Genomic DNA, 22,315 nt, shown 5'->3' on the forward strand with positions numbered 1-22,315 from the left:
GAGAACAATGGAAAATTACCATTTTATTACTTAACTATCCTGCACCCCACTGAAAGTGTCATTTCTTCTGCTGGCTATTCAATAGCTGAGACTCCAGTAACAAAACTTTCAGTATAGGTTGGGATACAAAAAGCTAAATCAGCTATTTCAAAGGCCAAAATAGGGATAAAGGAGCTATTTGTAAATAATTTATTACACTCCAGCAGGTAAAATGGATCATTGGGAACAATTTAAATGGGAGAACATTTTGGGTGAACTGTCCCTTTAAGAGCCTTCAGTTATCTTTAGCAATCAGGCATCAGAGTATTCAGTAACATTTATAGCAATGTCATACATAGTTGCAAAAACTGCTGCACAGAGTGCTAAAGACATGTGCACGTTCCTAAGCTTATATCAGCCTACCTAGGTTTACTCTTCAACAAAGGATACCAAGAGAACAAAAACATTACATAATAGTAGTAAATTAAAAATTTAGGTAAAATTGCATGCTCTAACTCAGTGTTTTTCAACCAGTGTGCCGTGGCACACTAGTGTGCCGTGAGAGATCCTCAGGTGTGCCACGGCAGACTGACAACAGTGCTTGTTTTTTACTCCCAGTAGTTTGTAGGAGGCATGGCATAACAGCACAATACATACAGTATGTGCGTGTTTGTGTGTATATGCTGTATTAGGCTACAATGTGTGATTTTTTTTAAAATTTTGGGATGGTGGTGTGCCACAGGATTTTTTAATGTAAAAAAGTGTGCCACGGCAAAAAAAAGGTTAAAAATCACTGCTCTAACTGAATTATCAGCGTTGAACTTTGACTGTCAGATTTGCCTTCTATCTTTAATGATTTATAATGTGATTTTGTATTTTTACTTAAACAAAAAATAAAAACAAAAAATTCTGGTCTGGATTACAATATTTTTTTATTTTATTGTAAACATTTTGTATATCATATAGTCAGAAGGAGCATTACATAATAAATACAAACAATGTGTAACATATGCAGTATCCAAACTATTTTATTCCACCTTAACCAATACAGATCCACAGCCTAAGTGATTTATGTAAAAAGGTGTGTTAGGGTTAGCGCTAAATTAAAGCTTAAAAAGGTTGTAAAGATCTAAATTCTTTAAGAGTATAAATATTTCTTATATAGTGATGTTCATAAAAACATTGTGTTTCATATTAAAAATTTAATGAGAATTAAAAATACAAATAAAAATGGATGCCGGCATCAATTGTATATGGATAGTTAAATACAATGTATATAGATGTAACGTGGAACAATTGACAAATATATCAAAATAATCCAAATAATTTAAAAGCAATTTAAACAGGTTTGAAATATTATACTTTAAAGGGAAAATAGCGATTATCACCGTGCATATAGGTGTTAGATATTTGCGTTGATATTACCTTATATGCAGAGATTTGTGTATATTCGCTATTGCAATGGACCGGGACTCTCAGTGTTTAGTCCTGTATTGATTAAGTTTTTTTGAAACAGTTTCTATTTGTCGGCAATTCTCTCAAGAGAAATAAAAGGTCAAAGTTCCAATTTTCGCTGCCGTATGATGTCCGTGTCCTGATGTTTGTGATGGCTTTGTGTGCGTATCATATACGCCGTGTCGAATGTCAGCGTGACAGTGAAATCTCTGTATTGTTGTGGGGAGATTTCTCCTTGTGGTTAGTTGCCTCCAAGTAGTTCCGGAGCAAAGTTGAAGAGAGGTAAATTGTTTACTGAGTCCCCGCTGTATTATTTCACAGCGTTAGTATATAAGAAGGATAGTGATCAGATCATGGGTTAGGAATTATACTTATAGAACTGCACATGCTTATGATTAGTTCAAAGTACCCAGCCTACTGCACTATATCCGACTTAAATGAAAGTATCCAAAAGTAACAATGTTTCCAGTGTGCAAAGTTCTACGCGTTTCAGCCGCTTGGGCCTTTATCAATCTTGATAAAGGCCCAAGCGGCTGAAACGCGTAGAACTTTGCACACTGGAAACATTGTTACTTTTGGATACTTTCATTTAAGTCGGATATAGTGCAGTAGGCTGGGTACTTTGAACTAATCATAAGCATGTGCAGTTCTATAAGTATAATTCCTAACCCATGATCTGATCACTATCCTTCTTATATACTAACGCTGTGAAATAATACAGCGGGGACTCAGTAAACAATTTACCTCTCTTCAACTTTTGCTCCGGAACTACTTGGAGGCAACTAACCACAAGGAGAAATCTCCCCACAACAATACAGAGATTTCACTGTCACGCTGACATTCGACACGGCGTATATGATACGCACACAAAGCCATCACAAACATCAGGACACGGACATCATACGGCAGCGAAAATTGGAACTTTGACCTTTTATTTCTCTTGAGAGAATTGCCGACAAATAGAAACTGTTTCAAAAAAACTTAATCAATACAGGACTAAACACTGAGAGTCCCGGTCCATTGCAATAGCGAATATACACAAATCTCTGCATATAAGGTAATATCAACGCAAATATCTAACACCTATATGCACGGTGATAATCGCTATTTTCCCTTTAAAGTATAATATTTCAAACCTGTTTAAATTGCTTTTAAATTATTTGGATTATTTTGATATATTTGTCAATTGTTCCACGTTACATCTATATACATTGTATTTAACTATCCATATACAATTGATGCCGGCATCCATTTTTATTTGTATTTTTAATTCTCATTAAATTTTTAATATGAAACACAATGTTTTTATGAACATCACTATATAAGAAATATTTATACTCTTAAAGAATTTAGATCTTTACAACCTTTTTAAGCTTTAATTTAGCGCTAACCCTAACACACCTTTTTACATAAATTCTTTTTCTGATTAGTCAGGAGGTCTAATCATAAACACTGGGTTAAGTTTAAGGGAAATTTGAGTGTAGTATCTTTAAATATAACCCCAAACTTCCACAGCCTAAGTGATGTCATCTGATTGAAACCTGCTATCATTTCATTACATTGCTTGATCAATCAATCAATTTGTTTGTGTTAGTGATATTGTGTATCATTAAATAAAATCAGTTTCCGCCCAGTAATTCCTCTGGTATATAACATGTAAAATGCTAAGCATCTATTGCTATAAGAAAAGGTTTATCCACAAGATGTGCACATTAAATATATCTCCCAGATGAGATGTCAATCATTGTAGTGGCTTTTGTAATTGGGAATTAGAAACTATTGTTTACATTAGGATCATTTCTTGACTCTTTTATTTAGAGAGTTTGTCCTCTTCAGGATACTTTTAAAAAAATGTTTCTACACTGTTTTATAAAGTTTCTTTTGTGTGTAAATATTTGGTGATTTGTGATACCTGACTGGCATAGAAACCGTTTTCCAGTTTCTAAACATGTGAAAGGTTTCTTCATTTGTGAATCCTTTCATGAGTTTTGAGATTACTAATTTGTGTAAAACTTTTTCCACACTCTGTACATGTGAAAGGCTTTTCTCCTGAGTGAATCCTTTCATGACTTTTCAGATTACCAATTTGTGTAAAACTTTTTCCACACTCTGTACATGTGAAAGGCTTTTCCCCTGTGTGAATCATTTGATGATTTTTCAGTTTACTTTTTTCAGTAAAACTTTTTCCACACTCTGTACATGTGAAAGGCTTTTCCCCTGTGTGACTCCTTTCATGAGTTTTTAGACTCTGCATTTGTGAAAAACTTTTACCACACTCTGTACATGTGAACGGATTTTCTCCTGTGTGAGTCCTTTCATGAGTTTTCAGACTAATTATGTGTGTAAAACTGTTTCCACACTCTCTACATGTGAAAGGTTTTTCTCCTGTGTGAATCCTTTCATGAGTTTTCAGATTACTAATTTGTGTAAAACTGTTTCCACACTCTCTACATGTGAAAGGTTTTTCTCCTGTGTGAATCCTTTCATGAGTTTTTAGATTTCTCTTTTGTGTAAAACTTTTTCCACACTCTGTACATTTGAATTTTTTTTCCCCTGTGTGAATCATTTGATGATTTTTCAGTTTACTCTTTTGTGTAAAACTTTTCCCACACTCTGTGCATTTGAAATTTTTTTCCCCTGTGTGACACCTTTCATGAGTTTTCAGACTACTCTTTAGTGTAAAACGTTTCCCACACTCTGCACATGTAAAAGGTTTTCCCCCTGTGTGACACCTTTCATGAGTTTTCAGACTACTCTTTAGTGTAAAACGTTTCCCACACTCTGCACATGTAAAAGGTTTTCCCCCTGTGTGACACCTTTCATGAGTTTTCAGACTACTCTTTCGTGTAAAACGTTTCCCACACTCTGCACATGTAAAAGGTTTTTCCCCGGTGTGAATAAGTTGGTGTCTTCTGAAAGATGAATTGTCTGCAAACATTTTCCCAGATTCTGTACAAACGAAAGGTTTTTCTCCTGTGTGAATCCTTTTGTGGGTTAAGAGTTGGGATTTTCGTGAAAACTGTCCTCCACACTCTGTACAACTGAATGGTTTCTCCCCTGTGTGGGTCATCTCATGAGCTATAAGGTTTGACATTTGTTTGAAATATTTGCCGCACTCTGTACATGTGTGAGGCTTCTCACCTGTGTGAATTTGTTGGTGTTTTAAGAGATTCAACTTCAATTTGAAGCTTTTCCCACATTCTGTAGATGTGAAATATCTCTCCTTTGTATGAACCATTTGGCTAGACTGCAGACTTTTACCTTTTTTAATATGTTTTGAGAACTCAGTAAATGTTTGTGGCTTATCCTCTGGGATAATCATTTCACTAGATAAGGCATAAATGTTGTCCTCTTTTTTGATGACTAAATTACTCTCTGTACATAATGATTGCTGCCCAGTTCCTGCCAATTCACCATCTTCTTTAAATATTTGTTTTGATTTCCCCACTGTTTGTGAATAGTCATTGGTGTCTAAGACTTTTGGAGTTTGTGGTATTAAACTGATGCTTCCTGTAATGAAGGATGGATATGAACTAGTCAGATGTTTGTCTACATAAAAAAAAATAAGACTGTTTATTCTTAATACTATAATTCATCTTATTAAAAAAGCATATTGTTTATTTATACTTAAAGGGCCATAATACCCAAATGTTTAAACACTTGAAAGTGATGCAGAATAGCTGTAAAAAGCTGATTAGAAAATATCACCTGAGCATCTCTATGTAAAAAAGAAAGATATTTTACCTCAAAAGTTCCTCAGTAGCCACCTCCCATTGTAAAGGATTTCTAAGCAGCATTTTAGTGTGTTTGTCCTGGGACATCTGAAGGGACTAGCATCGTGCACTCTCATATTATTTCACCAATCAGGTAAAGGAAGCTTACTATGAAATCTCATGAGAGTTAAGTCAAATCTCATGAGATCACAGTAAGAGTTCATGACCTCAGCACTGCTGATGCTGATTGGCTGCTGTTCATTTCTTCATTTTTTTAAATTTGTTTACCTGCAGCTGGGAGCAGCTGAGTATAACTTTTTACACAGAACTTACTCTGCTGAGCTGAGGAGATTGTGAGGTAAAATATCTTCCTTTTTTACATAGAGATGCTCAGGTGATATTTTCCTGTCAGCTTTTTACAGTTATACTGCATCAGTTTCAAGTGATTTAGCATATGAGTATTATGTCCCTTTAATAAAATAACATAATTTATGCTTACCTGATAAATTCCTTTCTCCTTTAGTGTAGTCAGTCCACGGGTCATCATTACTTATGGGATATTAACTCCTCCCCAACAGGAAGTGCAAGAGGATCACCCAAGCAGAGCTGCTATATAGCTCCTCCCCTCTACGTCACACCCAGTCATTCGACCGAGAACCAAACGAGAAAGGAGAAACTATAGGGTGCAGTGGTGACTGGAGTATAATTTAAAATTTAGACCTGCCATAAAAAACAGGGCGGGCCGTGGACTGACTACACTACAGGAGAAAGGAATTTATCAGGTAAGCATAAATTATGTTTTCTCCTGTTAAGTGTAGTCAGTCCACGGGTCATCATTACTTATGGGATACCAATACCAAAGCTAAAGTACACGGATGACGGGAGGGACAGGCAGGATCTTTATACGGAAGGAACCACTGCCTGAAGAACCTTTCTCCCAAAAACAGCCTCCGAAGAAGCAAAAGTGTCAAATTTGGAAAATTTGGAAAAAGTATGAAGAGAAGACCAAGTTGCAGCCTTGCAAATCTGTTCAACAGAGGCCTCATTCTTAAAGGCCCAAGTGGAAGCCACAGCTCTAGTAGAATGAGCTGTAATTCTTTCAGGAGGCTGCTGTCCAGCAGTCTCATAGGCTAAACGTATTATGCTACGAAGCCAGAAAGAGAGAGAGGTAGCAGAAGCTTTTTGACCTCTCCTCTGTCCAGAATAAACGACAAACAGGGAAGAAGTTTGGCGAAAATCTTTAGTTGCCTGTAAATAAAATTTCAGGGCACGGACTACATCCAGATTGTGTAGAAGTCGTTTCTTCTTTGAAGAAGGGTTAGGACACAATGATGGAACAACAATCTCTTGATTGATATTCCTATTAGTGACTACCTTAGGTAAGAACCCAGGTTTAGTACGCAGAACTACCATGTCTGAATGAAAAATCAGATAAGGAGAATCACAATGTAAGGCCGATAACTCCGAGACTCTTCGAGCCAAGGAAATAGCCATTAAAAACAGAACTTTCCAAGATAACAATTTGATATCAATGGAATGAAGGGGTTCAAACGGAACACCCTGTAAAACGTTAAGAACTAAATTTAAGCTCCATGGTGGAGCAACAGTTTTAAACACAGGCTTAATCCTGGCCAAAGCCTGACAAAAAGCCTGAACGTCTGGAACCTCTGACAGACGTTTGTGTAAAAGAATGGACAGAGCTGAGATCTGTCCCTTTAAGGAACTAGCAGATAAACCCTTTTCTAAACCTTCTTGTAGAAAAGACAATATCCTAGGAATCCTAACCTTACTCCATGAGTAACTCTTGGATTCGCACCAATGTAAGTATTTACGCCATATTTTATGGTAAATCTTTCTGGTAACAGGTTTCCTAGCCTGTATTAAGGAATCAATTACTGACTCCGAAAATCCACGCTTTGATAAAATCAAGCGTTCAATCTCCAAGCAGTCAGCTTCAGAGAAATTAGATTTTGATGTTTGAAAGGACCCTGAATCAGAAGGTCCTGTCTCAGAGGCAGAGACCAAGGTGGACAGGATGACATGTCCACTAGATCTGCATACCAGGTCCTGCGTGGCCACGCAGGCGCTATTAGAATCACCGATGCTCTCTCCTGTTTGATCCTGGCAATCAATCGAGGAAGCATCGGGAAGGGTGGAAACACATAAGCCATCCCGAAGGTCCAAGGTGCTGTCAAAGCATCTACCAGGACCGCTCCCGGGTCCCTGGACCCGTAACAAGGAAGCTTGGCGTTCTGGCGAGACGCCATGAGATCTATATCTGGTTTGCCCCAACGTCGAAGTATTTGGGCAAAGACCTCCGGATGAAGTTCCCACTCCCCCGGATGAAAAGTCTGACGACTTAGGAAATCCGCCTCCCAGTTCTCCACTCCTGGAATGTGGATCGCTGACAGGTGGCAAGAGTGAGACTCTGCCCAGCGAATTATCTTTGATACTTCCATCATCGCTAGGGAGCTTCTTGTCCCTTCTTGATGGTTGATGTAAGCTACAGTCGTGATGTTGTCCGACTGAAACTTGATGAACCTCCGAGTTGTTAACTGAGGCCAAGCCAGAAGGGCATTGAGAACTGCTCTCAATTCCAGAATGTTTATTGGAAGGAGACTCTCCTCCTGAGTCCATGATCCCTGAGCCTTCAGGGAATTCCAGACAGCGCCCCAACCTAGTAGGCTGGCGTCTGTTGTTACAATTGTCCAGTCTGGCCTGCTGAAGGGCATCCCCCTGGACAGATGTGGCCGAGAAAGCCACCATAGAAGAGAATTTCTGGTCTCTTGATCCAGATTCAGAGTAGGGGACAATCTGAGTAATCCCCATTCCACTGACTTAGCATGCACAATTGCAGCGGTCTGAGATGCAGGCGTGCAAAGGGTACTATGTCCATTGCCGCTACCATTAAGCCGATTACCTCCATGCATTGAGCCACTGACGGGTGTTGAATGGAATGAAGGACACGGCAAGCATTTTGAAGCTTTGTTAACCTGTCTTCTGTCAGGTAAATCTTCATTTCTACAGAATCTATAAGAGTCCCCAAGAAGGGAACTCTTGTGAGTGGTAAGAGAGAACTCTTCTCTTCGTTCACCTTCCACCCATGCGACCTTAGAAATGCCAGTACTAACTCTGTATGAGACTTGGCAGTTTGAAAGCTTGACGCTTGTATCAGAATGTCGTCTAGGTACGGAGCCACCGAAATTCCTCGCGGTCTTAGTACCGCCAGAAGAGAGCCCAGAACCTTTGTGAAGATTCTTGGAGCCGTAGCCAACCCGAATGGAAGAGCTACAAACTGGTAATGCCTGTCTAGGAAGGCAAACCTTAGATACTGGTAATGATCTTTGCGAATCGGTATGTGAAGGTAGGCATCCTTTAAATCCACTGTGGTCATGTACTGACCCTTTTGGATCATGGGTAAGATTGTCCGAAAAGTTTCCATTTTGAACAATGGAACTCTTAGGAATTTGTTTAGGATCTTTAAATCCAAGATTGGTCTGAAGGTTCCTTCTTTCTTGGGAACCACAAACAGATTTGAGTAAAACCCTTGTCCGTGTTCCGACCGCGGAACCGGATGGATCACTCCCATTAGTAAAAGATCTTGTACACAGCGTAGAAACGCCTCTTTCTTTATCTGGTTTGTTGACAACCTTGAAAGATGAAATCTCCCTTTTGGGGGAGAGGCTTTGAAGTCCAGAAGATATCCCTGAGATATGATCTCTAACGCCCAGGGATCCTGGACATCTCTTGCCCAAGCCTGGGCGAAGAGAGAAAGTCTGCCCCCCACTAGATCCGTTCCCGGATCAGGGGCCCTCAATTCATGCTGTCTTAGGGGCAGCAGCAGGTTTTCTGGCCTGCTTGCCCTTGTTCCAGGTCTGGTTAGGTTTCCAGCCTTGTCTGTAGCGAGCAACAGCTCCTTCCTGTTTTGGAGCAGAGGAAGTTGATGCTGCTCCTGCCTTGAAGTTACGAAAGGCACGAAAATTAGACTGTCTAGCCCTAGGTTTGGCTCTGTCTTGAGGCAGGGCATGGCCTTTACCTCCTGTAATATCAGCGATAATTTCTTTCAAACCGGGCCCGAATAAGGTCTGCCCCTTGAAAGGTATGTTAAGTAATTTAGAAGTAACATCAGCTGACCAGGATTTTAGCCACAGTGCTCTGCGTGCCTGAATGGCGAATCCGGAATTCTTAGCCGTAAGTTTAGTTAAATGTACTACGGCATCAGAAATAAAAGAATTAGCTAGCTTAAGGGTTTTAAGCTTGTTTGAAATCTCATCTATTGGCGCTGAGTCAAGGGTCTCTTCCAGAGACTCGAACCAAAATGCGGCCGCAGCCGTGACAGGCGCAATACATGCAAGGGGTTGCAATATAAAACCTTGTTGAACAAACATTTTCTTAAGGTAACCCTCTAACTTTTTATCCATTGGATCTGAAAAGGCACAGCTATCCTCCACCGGGATAGTGGTACGCTTAGCCAGAGTAGAAACTGCTCCCTCCACCTTAGGGACCATCTGCCATAAGTCCCGTGTGGTGGCGTCTATTGGAAACATTTTTCTAAATATAGGAGGGGGGGAAAAGGGTACACCGGGCCTATCCCACTCCTTGGTAATAATCTCTGTAAGCCTCTTAGGTATAGGAAAGACGTCAGTACACGCCGGTACCGCATAGTATCTATCCAGCCTACATAATTTCTCTGGGATTGCAACGGTGTTACAATCATTCAGAGCCGCTAATACCTCCCCTAGCAGTACACGGAGGTTTTCTAGTTTAAACTTAAAATTTGAAATGTCTGAATCCAGTCTATTTGGATCAGATCCGTCACCCGCAGAATGAAGCTCTCCGTCCTCATGTTCTGCAAATTGTGACGCAGTATCTGACATGGCCCTAGTATTATCAGCGCACTCTGTTCTCACCCCAGTGTGATCTCGCTTACCCCTAAGTTCTGGCAATTTAGACAAAACTTCAGTCATAACATTAGCCATGTCCTGTAGAGTGATTTGTAATGGCCGCCCTGATGTACTTGGCGTTACAATATCACGCACCTCCCGAGCGGGAGATGCAGGTACTGACACGTGAGGCAAGTTAGTCGGCATAACTTCCCCCTCGTTGTCTGGTGAATGATGTTCAACATGTACAGATTGACTTTTATTTAAAGTAGCATCAATGCAATTAGTACATAAATTTCTATTGGGCTCCACCTTGGCTTTTACACATATAGCACAGAGATATTCCTCTGAGTCAGACATGTTTAACAAACTAGCAATTAGACTAGCAAGCTTGGAAATACCTTTCAACTAAATTTACAAGTAATATGTAAAACGTACTGTGCCTTTAAGAAGCACAGAAAAAAACTATGACAGTTGAATAACAATGAACCGGATTAGTTATAAAAACCAAATTTTTCCCGGTAAAAGCATAAAATTAGCAAAGGATTGCACTCATTAGCAATGGATGACTAATCCTTAATATCAGAAAAAACGTATAACATTTAAAATATAAGCGTTTTTTATCACAGTCAAAGCACAATCTCACAGGTCTGCTGTGAGTGATTACCTCCCTCAAAATAAGTTTTGAAGACCCCTGAGCTCTGTAGAGACGTTCCGGATCATGCAGGGAGAGAAAACAGACTTGTGACTGAATTTCTAATGCGTAGCAAAAGCGCCAAAATAGGCCCCTCCCACTCACACACAACAGTGAGGGAAGTTCCGTGAAACTGTTTTTAATTTAAAATAAACGACAGCCATGTGGAAAATAGCGCCCAAAACAATTTTTCACCAAGTACCTCAGATAATTAAACGATTTAACATGCCAGCAAACGTTTAAAATCTAATTATATGAAATGTCATTAAAAAGCCTGCTGCTAGTCGTTCACACTGCAAGTTAGGCTAAAAGTTATATGCATACAGTATTGTCCCAGTTAAGTGCCATTCCCCAGAATACTGAAGTGTAAACATATATACATATCAGCCTGATACCAGTTGCTACTACTGCATTTAAGGCTGAACTTACATTATATCGGTATTGGCAGTATTTTCTTAGTCAATTTCATTCCTTAGAAAATAATATACTGCAACATACCTCTTTGCAGGTGAACCTGCCCGCTGTCCCCTGATCTGAAGTTTACCTCACCTCTCAGAATGGCCGAGAACAGCAAAATGAATCTTAGTTACGTCCGCTAAGATCATACAAAACTCAGGTAGATTCTTCTTCAAATTCTGCCTGAGAAGAAACAACACACTCCGGTGCTGTTTAAAATAACAAACTTTTGATTGAAGATATAAAAACTAAGTATAATCACCACAGTCCTCTCACACATCCTATCTATTAGTTGGGTGCAAGAGAATGACTGGGTGTGACGTAGAGGGGAGGAGCTATATAGCAGCTCTGCTTGGGTGATCCTCTTGCACTTCCTGTTGGGGAGGAGTTAATATCCCATAAGTAATGATGACCCGTGGACTGACTACACTTAACAGGAGAAATTTTATGTTTATTTTTTAAATGTATTTACCTGTAAATCACAAATGCAATAAAATGGAAGACAAATAATACAAATATTTCTATTTCATAATAAACTAGATCACTGATGAAAAACAGTTATAGGGCCCCATTAAATAAGGTGCAAGTGGATAATGTTCTCGGCTAAGGAACAAGTACATCTGTATTCTGGGCAAGAGAGGTGTCAACCACCGACCACATTTAACATTGCACAAGCAAGTATGTATGAAAGCCTGCCCGGCTCATGCTAAACCAGTGGGGTGAGAATATGATGTCTTAATCATCACAGACCAATAATCAGTGTGAGATGTTTTGAAAGACTAAGGAGCAGTGATCTTATGATACTTCTTAGCTTGTGATTGCGGTTGTCTGATTTATATAAGCAACTGAAAACCTTATTACTTTTAATAATACTCACTGTAAAACTAAGCACACAAATCAGTGGTGGTTCTGGGGTGGGGAACATTTGCTAGTGGAGTTGTGGGTGTTCCACACATGAGAACAAGGAAGGCATAAGTGTAGTTATGGGTCAGGTCTGGGGTGAGATTAGACAGTTAATGGACATGATCTGTCTAAAATGAATAGAGATGGGAGTAGTATTTTTACCCTACACTGCAGCCTAATCGGAGTTGCTCCTTCCCTAGAAACATCACTGACACAACTGTTCTTAAAAGATGCAAATATAAATATAATAGTTCATATTTGTTTAATGAGTGATCTATTCTATTTTCCCAGTAATTAAAGTCAGCATAATATCTATTTTACTCACCTAACACATAGGAGTTCATGCTGATAACAGGCTCCAATGTCTGTGCTCAGGAAGAAGGTTCCCTTATTCACTCCGGTTACATCAATACCTGATATCTCTCAGTGCTCTGGCCGTGTCTGTAAAAAGTATATTAAATGGTTTAGACAGATAATAAATAATGGTTCTGATTAACTGTACGTATGGTATAATAAAGGCACACATAACAATTAATGTGATACAGATCAGCTGATTAGGTTATTATATGTGCTATTGATTCAGCACAAGCATTTAGTACAGTTAGCTCTGTGGGTGTTACAGTTGCACCTTAAATATTAATCTTTCCAGAACGTTACAATGTAAGCTCAGAAGCAGACAATCTACTTATGAGTGGGACAAACCGCAACCTTACAAATATATTATAATTATTTTTAATATCATTTTTATGAAAGAGCAGCAATTAGATCTGAACAATATTTTCTCCTGAAAAGAAATGTTAAATAAGAGTTGTTTAAATGAAAGTTAGATTTAATACTACAGTATTGGTATTGTACTCCCTACTAATCCTCTCTGTCAGACATTTTGTAATTGTCATGTGCTCCACCCCTAGTCCTTTAACTTCTCTTGGTCTGTAGTGAGTTGTCTTAAATCACACAACACAATTGTTATCTATGACAGAGATAAGAAAAGGAAACCTTAGAGTGATAATAGAATTAGATATGTTCTCCTTGCAAGATCAGCCAATTTAAAAAGGATCATAAAATGTAGAATAATAAAGAGCAGTAGATTTTTTTTTTCCTGACATTTTGTTCTGCACCTGTATCATGTGACAGCGATCAGCCAATAACAGACTCATATTTTTATAAAGCGTGAACTCCTGCATAACCTGTAATTTAAAAGATTTTGTACAATTTGATAATGGAAATAAATTAGAAAGAGCCAACAGCTATTTTAGATATAAAAAACCTAGAGGTGAAATTTCCCATACGTTTTATATTTGATACAATTGTATAAGAAGTCTTTGGAAACAAATTAAAAGGGACAGCTAAGTAAAAATTAAACTTTTATGATTTAAATGTAAAAAAAAAAAATGTACTTCTATTATCAAATCTGTTTTGGTCTTTTGGAGTCCTTTGTGGCAAAGCATACATTGCACTATGGTGTGCAAGCTGCTTATAAGTGGCTGCACATTTAAGCCTCTTGTCATTGGCTCAACATATGTGTTCAGCTAGCTCCCAGTAGCGCATTGTTGCTGTTTCAATAAAGGATACCAAGAGAATAAAGCAAATTTCATAATATAAGTAAAATTTGATTATTTAAAAGGAAATGTTCTATTTAATAATGAAAAACACTTTGAGTGTCTTGTCCCTTTAAAGGGATGATTTAGAAAGAGCATGCAATTTTTAACAATATTCTAATTTACTTCAATTATCTAATTTACTTCATTCTCTTGATATTCTTTACTGAAAAGCATATCTAGATAGGCTCAGTAGCTGCTGATTGGTGGCTGCACATAGATGCCTTGTGTGATTGGCTCACCCATGTGCATTGCTATTTCTTCAACAAAGGATATCTAAAAAATGAATCAAATTAGATAATAGAAGTCAATTGGAATGTTGTTTAAAATTGTATTCTCTACCTGAATTATGAAAGAAAATGTCTTTACTAACAACAAGAATCAGTCACAGATCAGTGGGATAAACGTTCTGATGATAAACAGGTGCAGCTAATAGAAATAAGAAATGTATTATAAAATAACCTCATTAGAAATAAAATAATATGCAGATCACAAGATATTTATGATTAGATCAGTAAATGTGATGAGACTGATACAACAGGGCCATAAGCTGAGTGATATTTATTACTGGAGCAAATAGCATTATGTATTAAATTAGCCTCCTATATTTACTTTTTTAATTTAAACTTGGTTTCTTATATGAAGTGGAAATAGTTTATCTTTATCATAACAAATACATAACAATATTTCTCATCATTATATAAAACACAACAGTGTGAGGCTGTTAATAAAGATTTGTGTCAGGTTTTGCATATTACCGTTTAGCAGAAGCTCTGTAAGTATGAAGTCTCTCTGGTTCCTCCTGTGATATCACTGAGTGTTACACAGATATTTATACTAATGTGGGAGTGTCACCTTTCTCCGTGTGACTCACATGAGTACAACTTGTCAGTTGGGAGACAATGAGAGCGTCACACCTGGACTTTTGTTCTGATATAGATGTCTATTGTCCCCTCTGGTGTCAGATGAATACAGAGTCCCTGCCTCCCCCTCAGGGTGTGATTATCATATGGATAAGCAAGGAGGAAACAAACTGTTTATTTAAAATGTGAGAGATTAATCTGTTGTGTCCTAAAATATCTCAGGATACAGCATTATATTATGTTTTTATTGATGGAAATTGTTATTTTACCAGAACTTAGTTGCAAACAGTTGTTTAATATTCTGCATAAATAAAAAAAGAGAAGCGCTTAACCTGGGAACGAACATTAGCATAATAGCTTGTTCTATGGCTAGTTACCACCCAAGAAGCAGCCTCTTTTTGCTCAACATGTTCCTTTCACAGAGAAGAACTTTCCTGAAGCATATCAGTCAGATCCTGACTTAACAGTACAGTCTAGCCCCGAAATACCAGGCAATCCCTCTCTGAACGAGAGAAATGGACTCATCAGTGAGGCACACTAAGCAACTGGTCCACGTCTGGATTCCCGCGTCCAATCAGCCAATCAGATTGAAGTTCAATCTGATTGGCTGATCCAATCAGCCAATCGTATTGAACTCACATTCTATTGGCTGATCGGAACAGGCTCGGTTTAGGGGTACATAGGTAGTTTATGGGTGTTAGTGTACTTTGTAGCACAGTAGTTAAGAGCTTTATATTCACGAGTTAGCCCATAAAGCTCTTAACTACTGACTTTTTTTGTAGGTAGGAGTCTTGTCGGTAGAGGGTCTACCGCTCACTTCTCCCAAGACTCCAAATACCGGCGTTAGGCAGATCCCATTGAAAAGATAGGATACGCAATTGGCGTAAGGGGTCCTGTGGTAGCCTGGAGTCGCGGAAAGAAAGTGAGCATTAGACCCTTTCCTGCCTGACTCTAAATACCAGCAGGCGGCAAAAAGCAGCGTTAGGACCCTTTAACGCTGCTTTTGATGGCTAATGACAAACTCTAAATCTAGGTGTAAGATTTTAGACTCATTTCTAAACAGACCAGCAGATTTATGTTTGTTATAATTTGCATCATTTAGCATTTGTTTTTAAAAAGAAAATAGTAAAAAAAACATAATTTATGCTTACCCGATAAATTTATTTCTCTTGTAGTGTATCCAGTCCACGGATCATCCATTACTTGTGGGATATTCTCCTTCCCAACAGGAAGTTGCAAGAGGATCACCCACAGCAGAGCTGCTATATAGCTCCTCCCCTCACTGCCATATCCAGTCATTCGACCGAAACAAGCCGAGAAAGGAGAAACCATAGGGTGCAGTGGTGACTGTAGTTTAATTAAAATTTAGACCTGCCTTAAAAGGACAGGGCGGGCCGTGGACTGGATACACTACAAGAAAAATAAATTTATCAGGTAAGCATAAATTATGTTTTCTCTTGTTAAGTGTATCCAGTACACAGGTCATCCATTACTTGTGGGATACCAATACCAAAGCTAAAGTACACGGATGATGGGAGGGACAAGGCAGGAACTTAAACGGCAGGAACTTAAACGGAAGGAACCACTGCCTGTAGAACCTTTCTCCCAAAAACAGCCTCCGAAGAAGCAAAAGTATCAAATTTGTAAAATTTTGAAAAGGTATGAAGCGAAGACCAAGTCGCAGCCTTGCAAATCTGTTCAACAGAAGCCTAATTTTTAAAGGCCCAGGTGGAAGCCACAGCTCTAGTAGAATGAGCTGTAACCCTTTCAGGGGGCTGCTGTCCAGCAGTCTCATAGGCTAAACGGATTATACTCCAAAGCCAAAAAGAAAGAGAGGTTGCCGAGGCCTTTTGACCTCTCCTCTGTCCAGTGTAAACAACAAACAGGTTAGATGTTTGACGAAAATCTTTAGTAGCTTGTAAGTAAAACTTCAAGGCATGGACTACATCTAGATTATGCAAAAGACGTTCCTTCTTTGAAGAAGGATTAGGACACAATGACGGAACAACAATCTCTTGATTGATATTCTTGTTAGAAACCACCTTGGGTAAAAACCCAGGTTTTGTACGCAGAACTACTTTATCTGAATGAAAAATCAGATAAGGAGAATCACAATGTAAGGCAGATAACTCAGAGACTCTTCGAGCCGAGGAAATAGCCATCAGAAACAGAACTTTCCATGATAGAAGTTTGATATCAATAGAATGAAGGGGTTCAAACGGAACCCCCTGAAGAACTTTAAGAACCAAGTTTAAGCTCCATGGAGGAGCAACAGATTTAAACACAGGCATAATTCTAACCAAAGCCTGACAAAATGCCTAAACGTCTGGAACTTCTGCCAGACGCTTGTGTAAAAGAATAGACAGAGGCAGAAATCTGTCCCTTTAAAGAACTAGCTGATAATCCTTTGTCCAAACCCTCTTGGAGGAAGGACAATATCCTAGGAATCCTAACCCTACTCCATGAGTAATTCTTGGATTCACACCAATGAAGATATTTACGCCATATCTTGTGGTAGATTTTCCTGGTGACAGGCTTTCGTGCCTGTATTAAGGTATCAATGACTGACTCGGAGAAGCCACGCTTTGATAGGATCAAGCGTTCAATCTCCATGCAGTCAGTCTCAGAGAAATTAGATTTGGATGATTGAAAGGACCTTGTATTAGAAGGTCGTGTCTCAGAGGCAGAGTCCATGGTGGAAAGGACGACATGTCCACTAGGTCTGCATACCAGGTCTTGCGTGGCCACGCAGGCGCTATCAGAATCACCGATGCTCTCTCCTGTTTGATTTTGGCAATCAGTCGAGGGAGCAGAGGAAACGGTGGAAACACATAAGACAGGTTGAAGAACCAAGGAGCTGCTAGAGCATCTATCAGTGTCGCTTCTGGGTCCCTGGACCTGGATCCGTAACAAGGAAGCTTGGCGTTCTGGCGAGACGCCATGAGATCCAGTTCTGGTTTGCCCCAACACCTCCGGATGGAGCAGCTCCCACTACCCCGGATGAAAAGTCTGACGACTTAGAAAATCCGGCCTCCCAATTCTCTACGCCCGGGATGTGGATCGCTGATAGGTGGCAAGAGTGAGTCTCTGCCAGCGAATTATCTCGGAGACTTCTAACATCGCTAGGGAACTCCTGGTTCCCCCTTGATGGTGATGTAAGCCACAGTCGAGATGTTGTCCGACTGAAATCTGATGAACCTCAGTGTTGCTAACTGAGGCCAAGCTAGAAGAGCATTGATATTGCTCATAACTCAGAATATTTATTGGGAGGAGTTTCTCCTCCTGAGTCCATGAACCCTGAGCCTTCAGGGAGTTCCAGACTGCACCCCAACCTAGAAGGCTGGCATCTGTTGTTACAATCGTCCAATCTGGCCTGCAAAAGATCATACCCTTGGACAGGTGGACCCGAGATAACCACCAGAGAAGAGAATCTCTGATTTCCTGATCCAGATTTAGCAGAGGGGACAAATCTGTGTAATCCCCATTCCACTGACTGAGCATGCATAATTGCAGCGGTCTGAGATGCAGGCGCGCAAATGGCACTATGTCCATCGCCGCTACCATTAAGCCGATTACTTCCATGCACTGAGCCACCGTGGGGCGCGAAATGGAGTGAAGAACACGGCAAGTATTTAGAAGTTTTGATAACCTGGACTCCGTCAGGTAAATTTTCATTTCTATAGAATCTATAAGAGTCACTAGGAAGGAAACCCTTGTGAGAGGAGATAGAGAACTCTTTTCTTCGTTCACTTTCCACCCATGCGACCTCAGAAATGCCAGAACTATCTCTGTATGAGACTTGGCAATTTGAAAGCTTGACGCCTGTATCAGGATGTCGTCTAGATAAGGAGCCAGCGCTATGCCTCGCGGTCTTAGAACCGCCAGAAGTGAGCCCAGAACCTTTGTAAAAATTCTTGGGGCTGTAGCCAACCCGAATGGAAGAGCTACAAATTGGTAATGCCTGTCTAGAAAGGCAAACCTCAGGAACCAATGATGATTCTTGTGAATCGGAATGTGAAGGTAGGCATCCTTTAAGTCCACTGTGGTCATGTACTGACCCTCTTGGATCATGGGTAAAATGGTTCGAATAGTTTCCATCTTGAATGATGGAACTCTGAGAAATTTGTTTAAGATCTTTAGATCCAAAATTGGTCTGAAGGTTCCCTCTTTTTTGGGAACCACAAACAGATTTGAATAAAAACCCTGTCCTTGTTCCGTCCGCGGAACTGGATGGATCACTCCATTACAAGAGGTCTTGCACCAGTCGTAGGAATGCCTCTTTCTTTATCTAGGTTTGCAGATAATCTTGAAAGGTGAAATCTCCCTTGTGGAGGAGAAGCTTTGAAGTCCAGAAGATATCCCTGAGATATGATCTCCAACGCCCAGGGATCCTGAACATCTCTTGCCCACCGCCTGGGCGAAGAGAGAAAGTCTGCCCCCTACTAGATCCGTTTGCCGGATAGGGGGCCGTTCCTTCATGCTGTCTTGGAGGCAGCAGCAGGCTTTCTGGCCTGCTTGCCCTTTGTTCCAGGACTGGTTAGGTTTCCAGGCCTGCTTGGATTGAGCAAAAGTATTCCCTCTTGTTTTGAAGCAGAGGAAGTTGATGCTGCACCTGCCTTGAAATTTCGAAAGGCAAACGAAAATTAGACTGTTTGGCCCTTGATTTGGCCCTGTCCTGAGGGAGGGTTATGACCCTTACCTCCAGTAATGTCAGCAATAATTTCTTTCAAACCAGGCCTGAATAAGGTCTGCCCCTTGAAAGGAATGTGAGTAAATTTAGACTTTGAAGTCACGTCAGCTGACCAAGATTTTAAGCCATAGCGCCCTACGCGCCTGGATGGTGAATCCGAAATTCTTAGCCGTTAGTTTAGTCAAATGAACAATGGCATCAGAAACAAATGAGTTAGCTAGCTTAAGTGTTCTAAGCTGTCAATGATTTCAGTCAATGGAGCTGTATGGATGGCCATCTTCCAGGCCTCAAACCAGAACGCCGCCGCAGCAGTGACAGGCGCAATGCATGCAAGGGGCTGTAAAATAAAACCTTGTGAATAAACATTTTCTAAGGTAACCCTCTAATTTTTATCCATTGGATCTGAAAAAGCACAACTGTCCTCAACCGGGATAGTGGTACGCTTTGCTAAAATAGAAATGCTCCCTCCACCTTAGGGACCGTCTGTCATAAGTCCCGTGTAGTGGCGTCTATTGGAAACATTTTTCTAAATATAGGAGGTGGGGAAAAAGGCACACCGGGTCTATCCCACTCCTTACTAATAATTTCTGTAAGCCTTTTAGGTATTGGAAAAACATCAGTACTCACCGGCACTGCATAGTATTTATCCAGTCTACACAATTTCTCTGGCACTGCAATTGTGTCACAGTCATTCAGAGCAGCTAATACCTCCCCAAGCAATACACGGAGGTTCTCAAGCTTAAATTTAAAATTAGAAATCTCTGAATCAGGTTTCCCCGAGTCAGAGATGTCACCCACAGACTGAAGCTCTCCGTCCTCAGGTTCTGCATAATGTGACGCAGTATCGGACATGGCTCTTACAGCATCTACGCGCTCTGTATCTCGTCTAACCCCAGAGCTATTGCGCTTGCCTCTTAATTCAGGCAATCTGGCTAATACCTCTGACAGGGTATTATTCATGATTGCAGCCATGTCCTGCAAAGTAATCGCTATGGGCGTCCCTGATGTACTTGGCGCCATATTAGAGTGAGTCTCTTGAGCGGGAGGCGAAGGGTCCGACACGTGGGGAGAGTTAGTCGGCATAACTTCCCCCTCGACAGAACCGTCTGGTGACAATTCTTTTATAGATAAAGACTGATCTTTACTGTTTAAGGTGAAATCAATACATTTAGGACACATTCTCCTATGGGGCTCCACCATGGCTTTTAAACATAATGAACAAGTAGTTTCCTCTGTGTCAGACATGTTTGTACAGACTAGCAATGAGACTAGCAAGCTTGGAAAACACTTTAAACCAAGTTAACAAGCAATATAAAAAACGTTACTGCGCCTTTAAGAGAAACAAATTTTGTCAAAATTTGAAATAACAGTGAAAAAAGGCAGTTACACTAACGAAACTTTTTACAGTGTATGTAACAAGTTAGCAGAGCATTGCACCCACTTGCAAATGGATGATTAACCCCTTAATACCAAAAAACGGAATAATAAATGACAAAAACGTTTTTAAAACCAGTCACAACAACTGCCACAGCTCTATTGTGGCTGTTACCTTCCTCAAACACAACTTTTGAAGCCTTTTGAGCCCTTCAGAGATGTCCTGTATCATGCAGAGGGAAGCTGAATGTCTCTGTCTGTAATTTTTGCTGCGCAAAAAAGCGCTAAAATAGGCCCCTCCCACTCATATTACAACAGTGGAAAGCCTCAGGAAACTGTTTCTAGGCAAAAATCAAGCCAGCCATGTGGAAAAAAACTAGGCCCCAATAAGTTTTATCACCAAACATATATAAAAATGATTAACATGCCAGCAAACGTTTTATATTACACTTTTATAAGAGTATGTATCTCTGTTAATAAGCCTGATACCAGTCGCTATTAAATCACTGCATTTAGGCTTAACTTACATTAATCCGGTATCAGCAGCATTTTCTAGCAAATTCCATCCCTAGAAAAATGTTAACTGCACATACCTTATTGCAGGAAAACTTGCACGCCATACCCCCTCTGAAGTTACCTCACTCCTCAGAATATGTGAGAACGGCAGTGGATCTTAGTTACTTCTGCTAAGATCATAGAAACCGCAGGCAGATTCTTCTTCTAAATACTGCCTGAGATAAAATAGTACGCTCCGGTACCATTTAAAAATAACAAACTTTTGATTGAAGAAAGAAACTAACTATAATACACCACTCTCCTCTTACTACCTCCATCTTTGTTGAGAGTTGCAAGAGAATGACTGGATATGGCAGTGAGGGGAGGAGCTATATAGCAGCTCTGCTGTGGGTGATCCTCTTGCAACTTCCTGTTGGGAAGGAGAATATCCCACAAGTAATGGATGATCCGTGGACTGGATACACTTAACAAGAGAAATAAAACTTCACATAAAATGTTAAGTGTGTAAAGCTACATAAATTTTAATTATAACAGTCAGATTTATATACTTTAATGTATTAATATTACTACTTCTTAAAGCACAGACTATTTTACATCTAAAAAGTCACCTTACATGGGTCCCCAATATAAAGTCATCCTTTGTTTTGTTTTTCCCTCGGTCACTGGTTTCATCTAAATGTTATCACACTCAGTACTTTCAGATACTTATTTCCCAAACAAAATATAAAAACATTGGTCTGCATTAAAATCAAACAGAATATGCATATAAACACATTTTGGACCAGATTACAAGTGGAGAGCTAAATATCGCTTTTGTGAAAACTATATTTGTGCTCCACTGAATAATACCAGCGCATGCTAATGTGCGCTGGTATATTACAAGTTGAGAGCAATGCGAACGCAAGCTCGCGTTTGCATTGCTGGGAAGCATTACGCTCACAATAGCGCACTTTCATAGGCTCCAATAGGAGCCTCGTTCTCATACCGTGAGACATGGCATAAGAACTAGCGCAGCAAAGGGGGTAAGTCACGCATCAATTGCAGCAAATAGTAAATATATAGGAATATATACATATTAATAGCAAAAAAAGAGAAAAAGATAGAACGATACTCCGTATGTTTAAATAAAACTTAGCATTTATTGCATATTAGTTTAAAATACAGGGACTAGATACACGTATGCCAAGATGT

The 22,315-nt window shown here is 39.8% G+C and overlaps 1 protein-coding gene across 1 annotated transcript in view; it reads right to left on the reverse strand.

Moving 5' to 3' along the window:
• Positions 1 to 2,810: 2,810 nt before the first annotated feature.
• Positions 2,811 to 22,315, reverse strand: part of LOC128660010 (oocyte zinc finger protein XlCOF6-like) — a 108,132-nt gene continuing 88,627 nt past the window's right edge. Inside the window, exon 4 of the mRNA XM_053713611.1 lies at positions 2,811 to 4,360. Coding sequence (XP_053569586.1) covers positions 3,398 to 4,360 — 963 coding nt within the window. The 3' untranslated portion in view covers positions 2,811 to 3,397. The remainder of the gene's footprint in view (positions 4,361 to 22,315) is intronic.

This window comes from Bombina bombina, chromosome 5 (assembly GCF_027579735.1).
Source record: "Bombina bombina isolate aBomBom1 chromosome 5, aBomBom1.pri, whole genome shotgun sequence".
NCBI classification, from domain to species: Eukaryota; Metazoa; Chordata; class Amphibia; order Anura; family Bombinatoridae; genus Bombina; species Bombina bombina.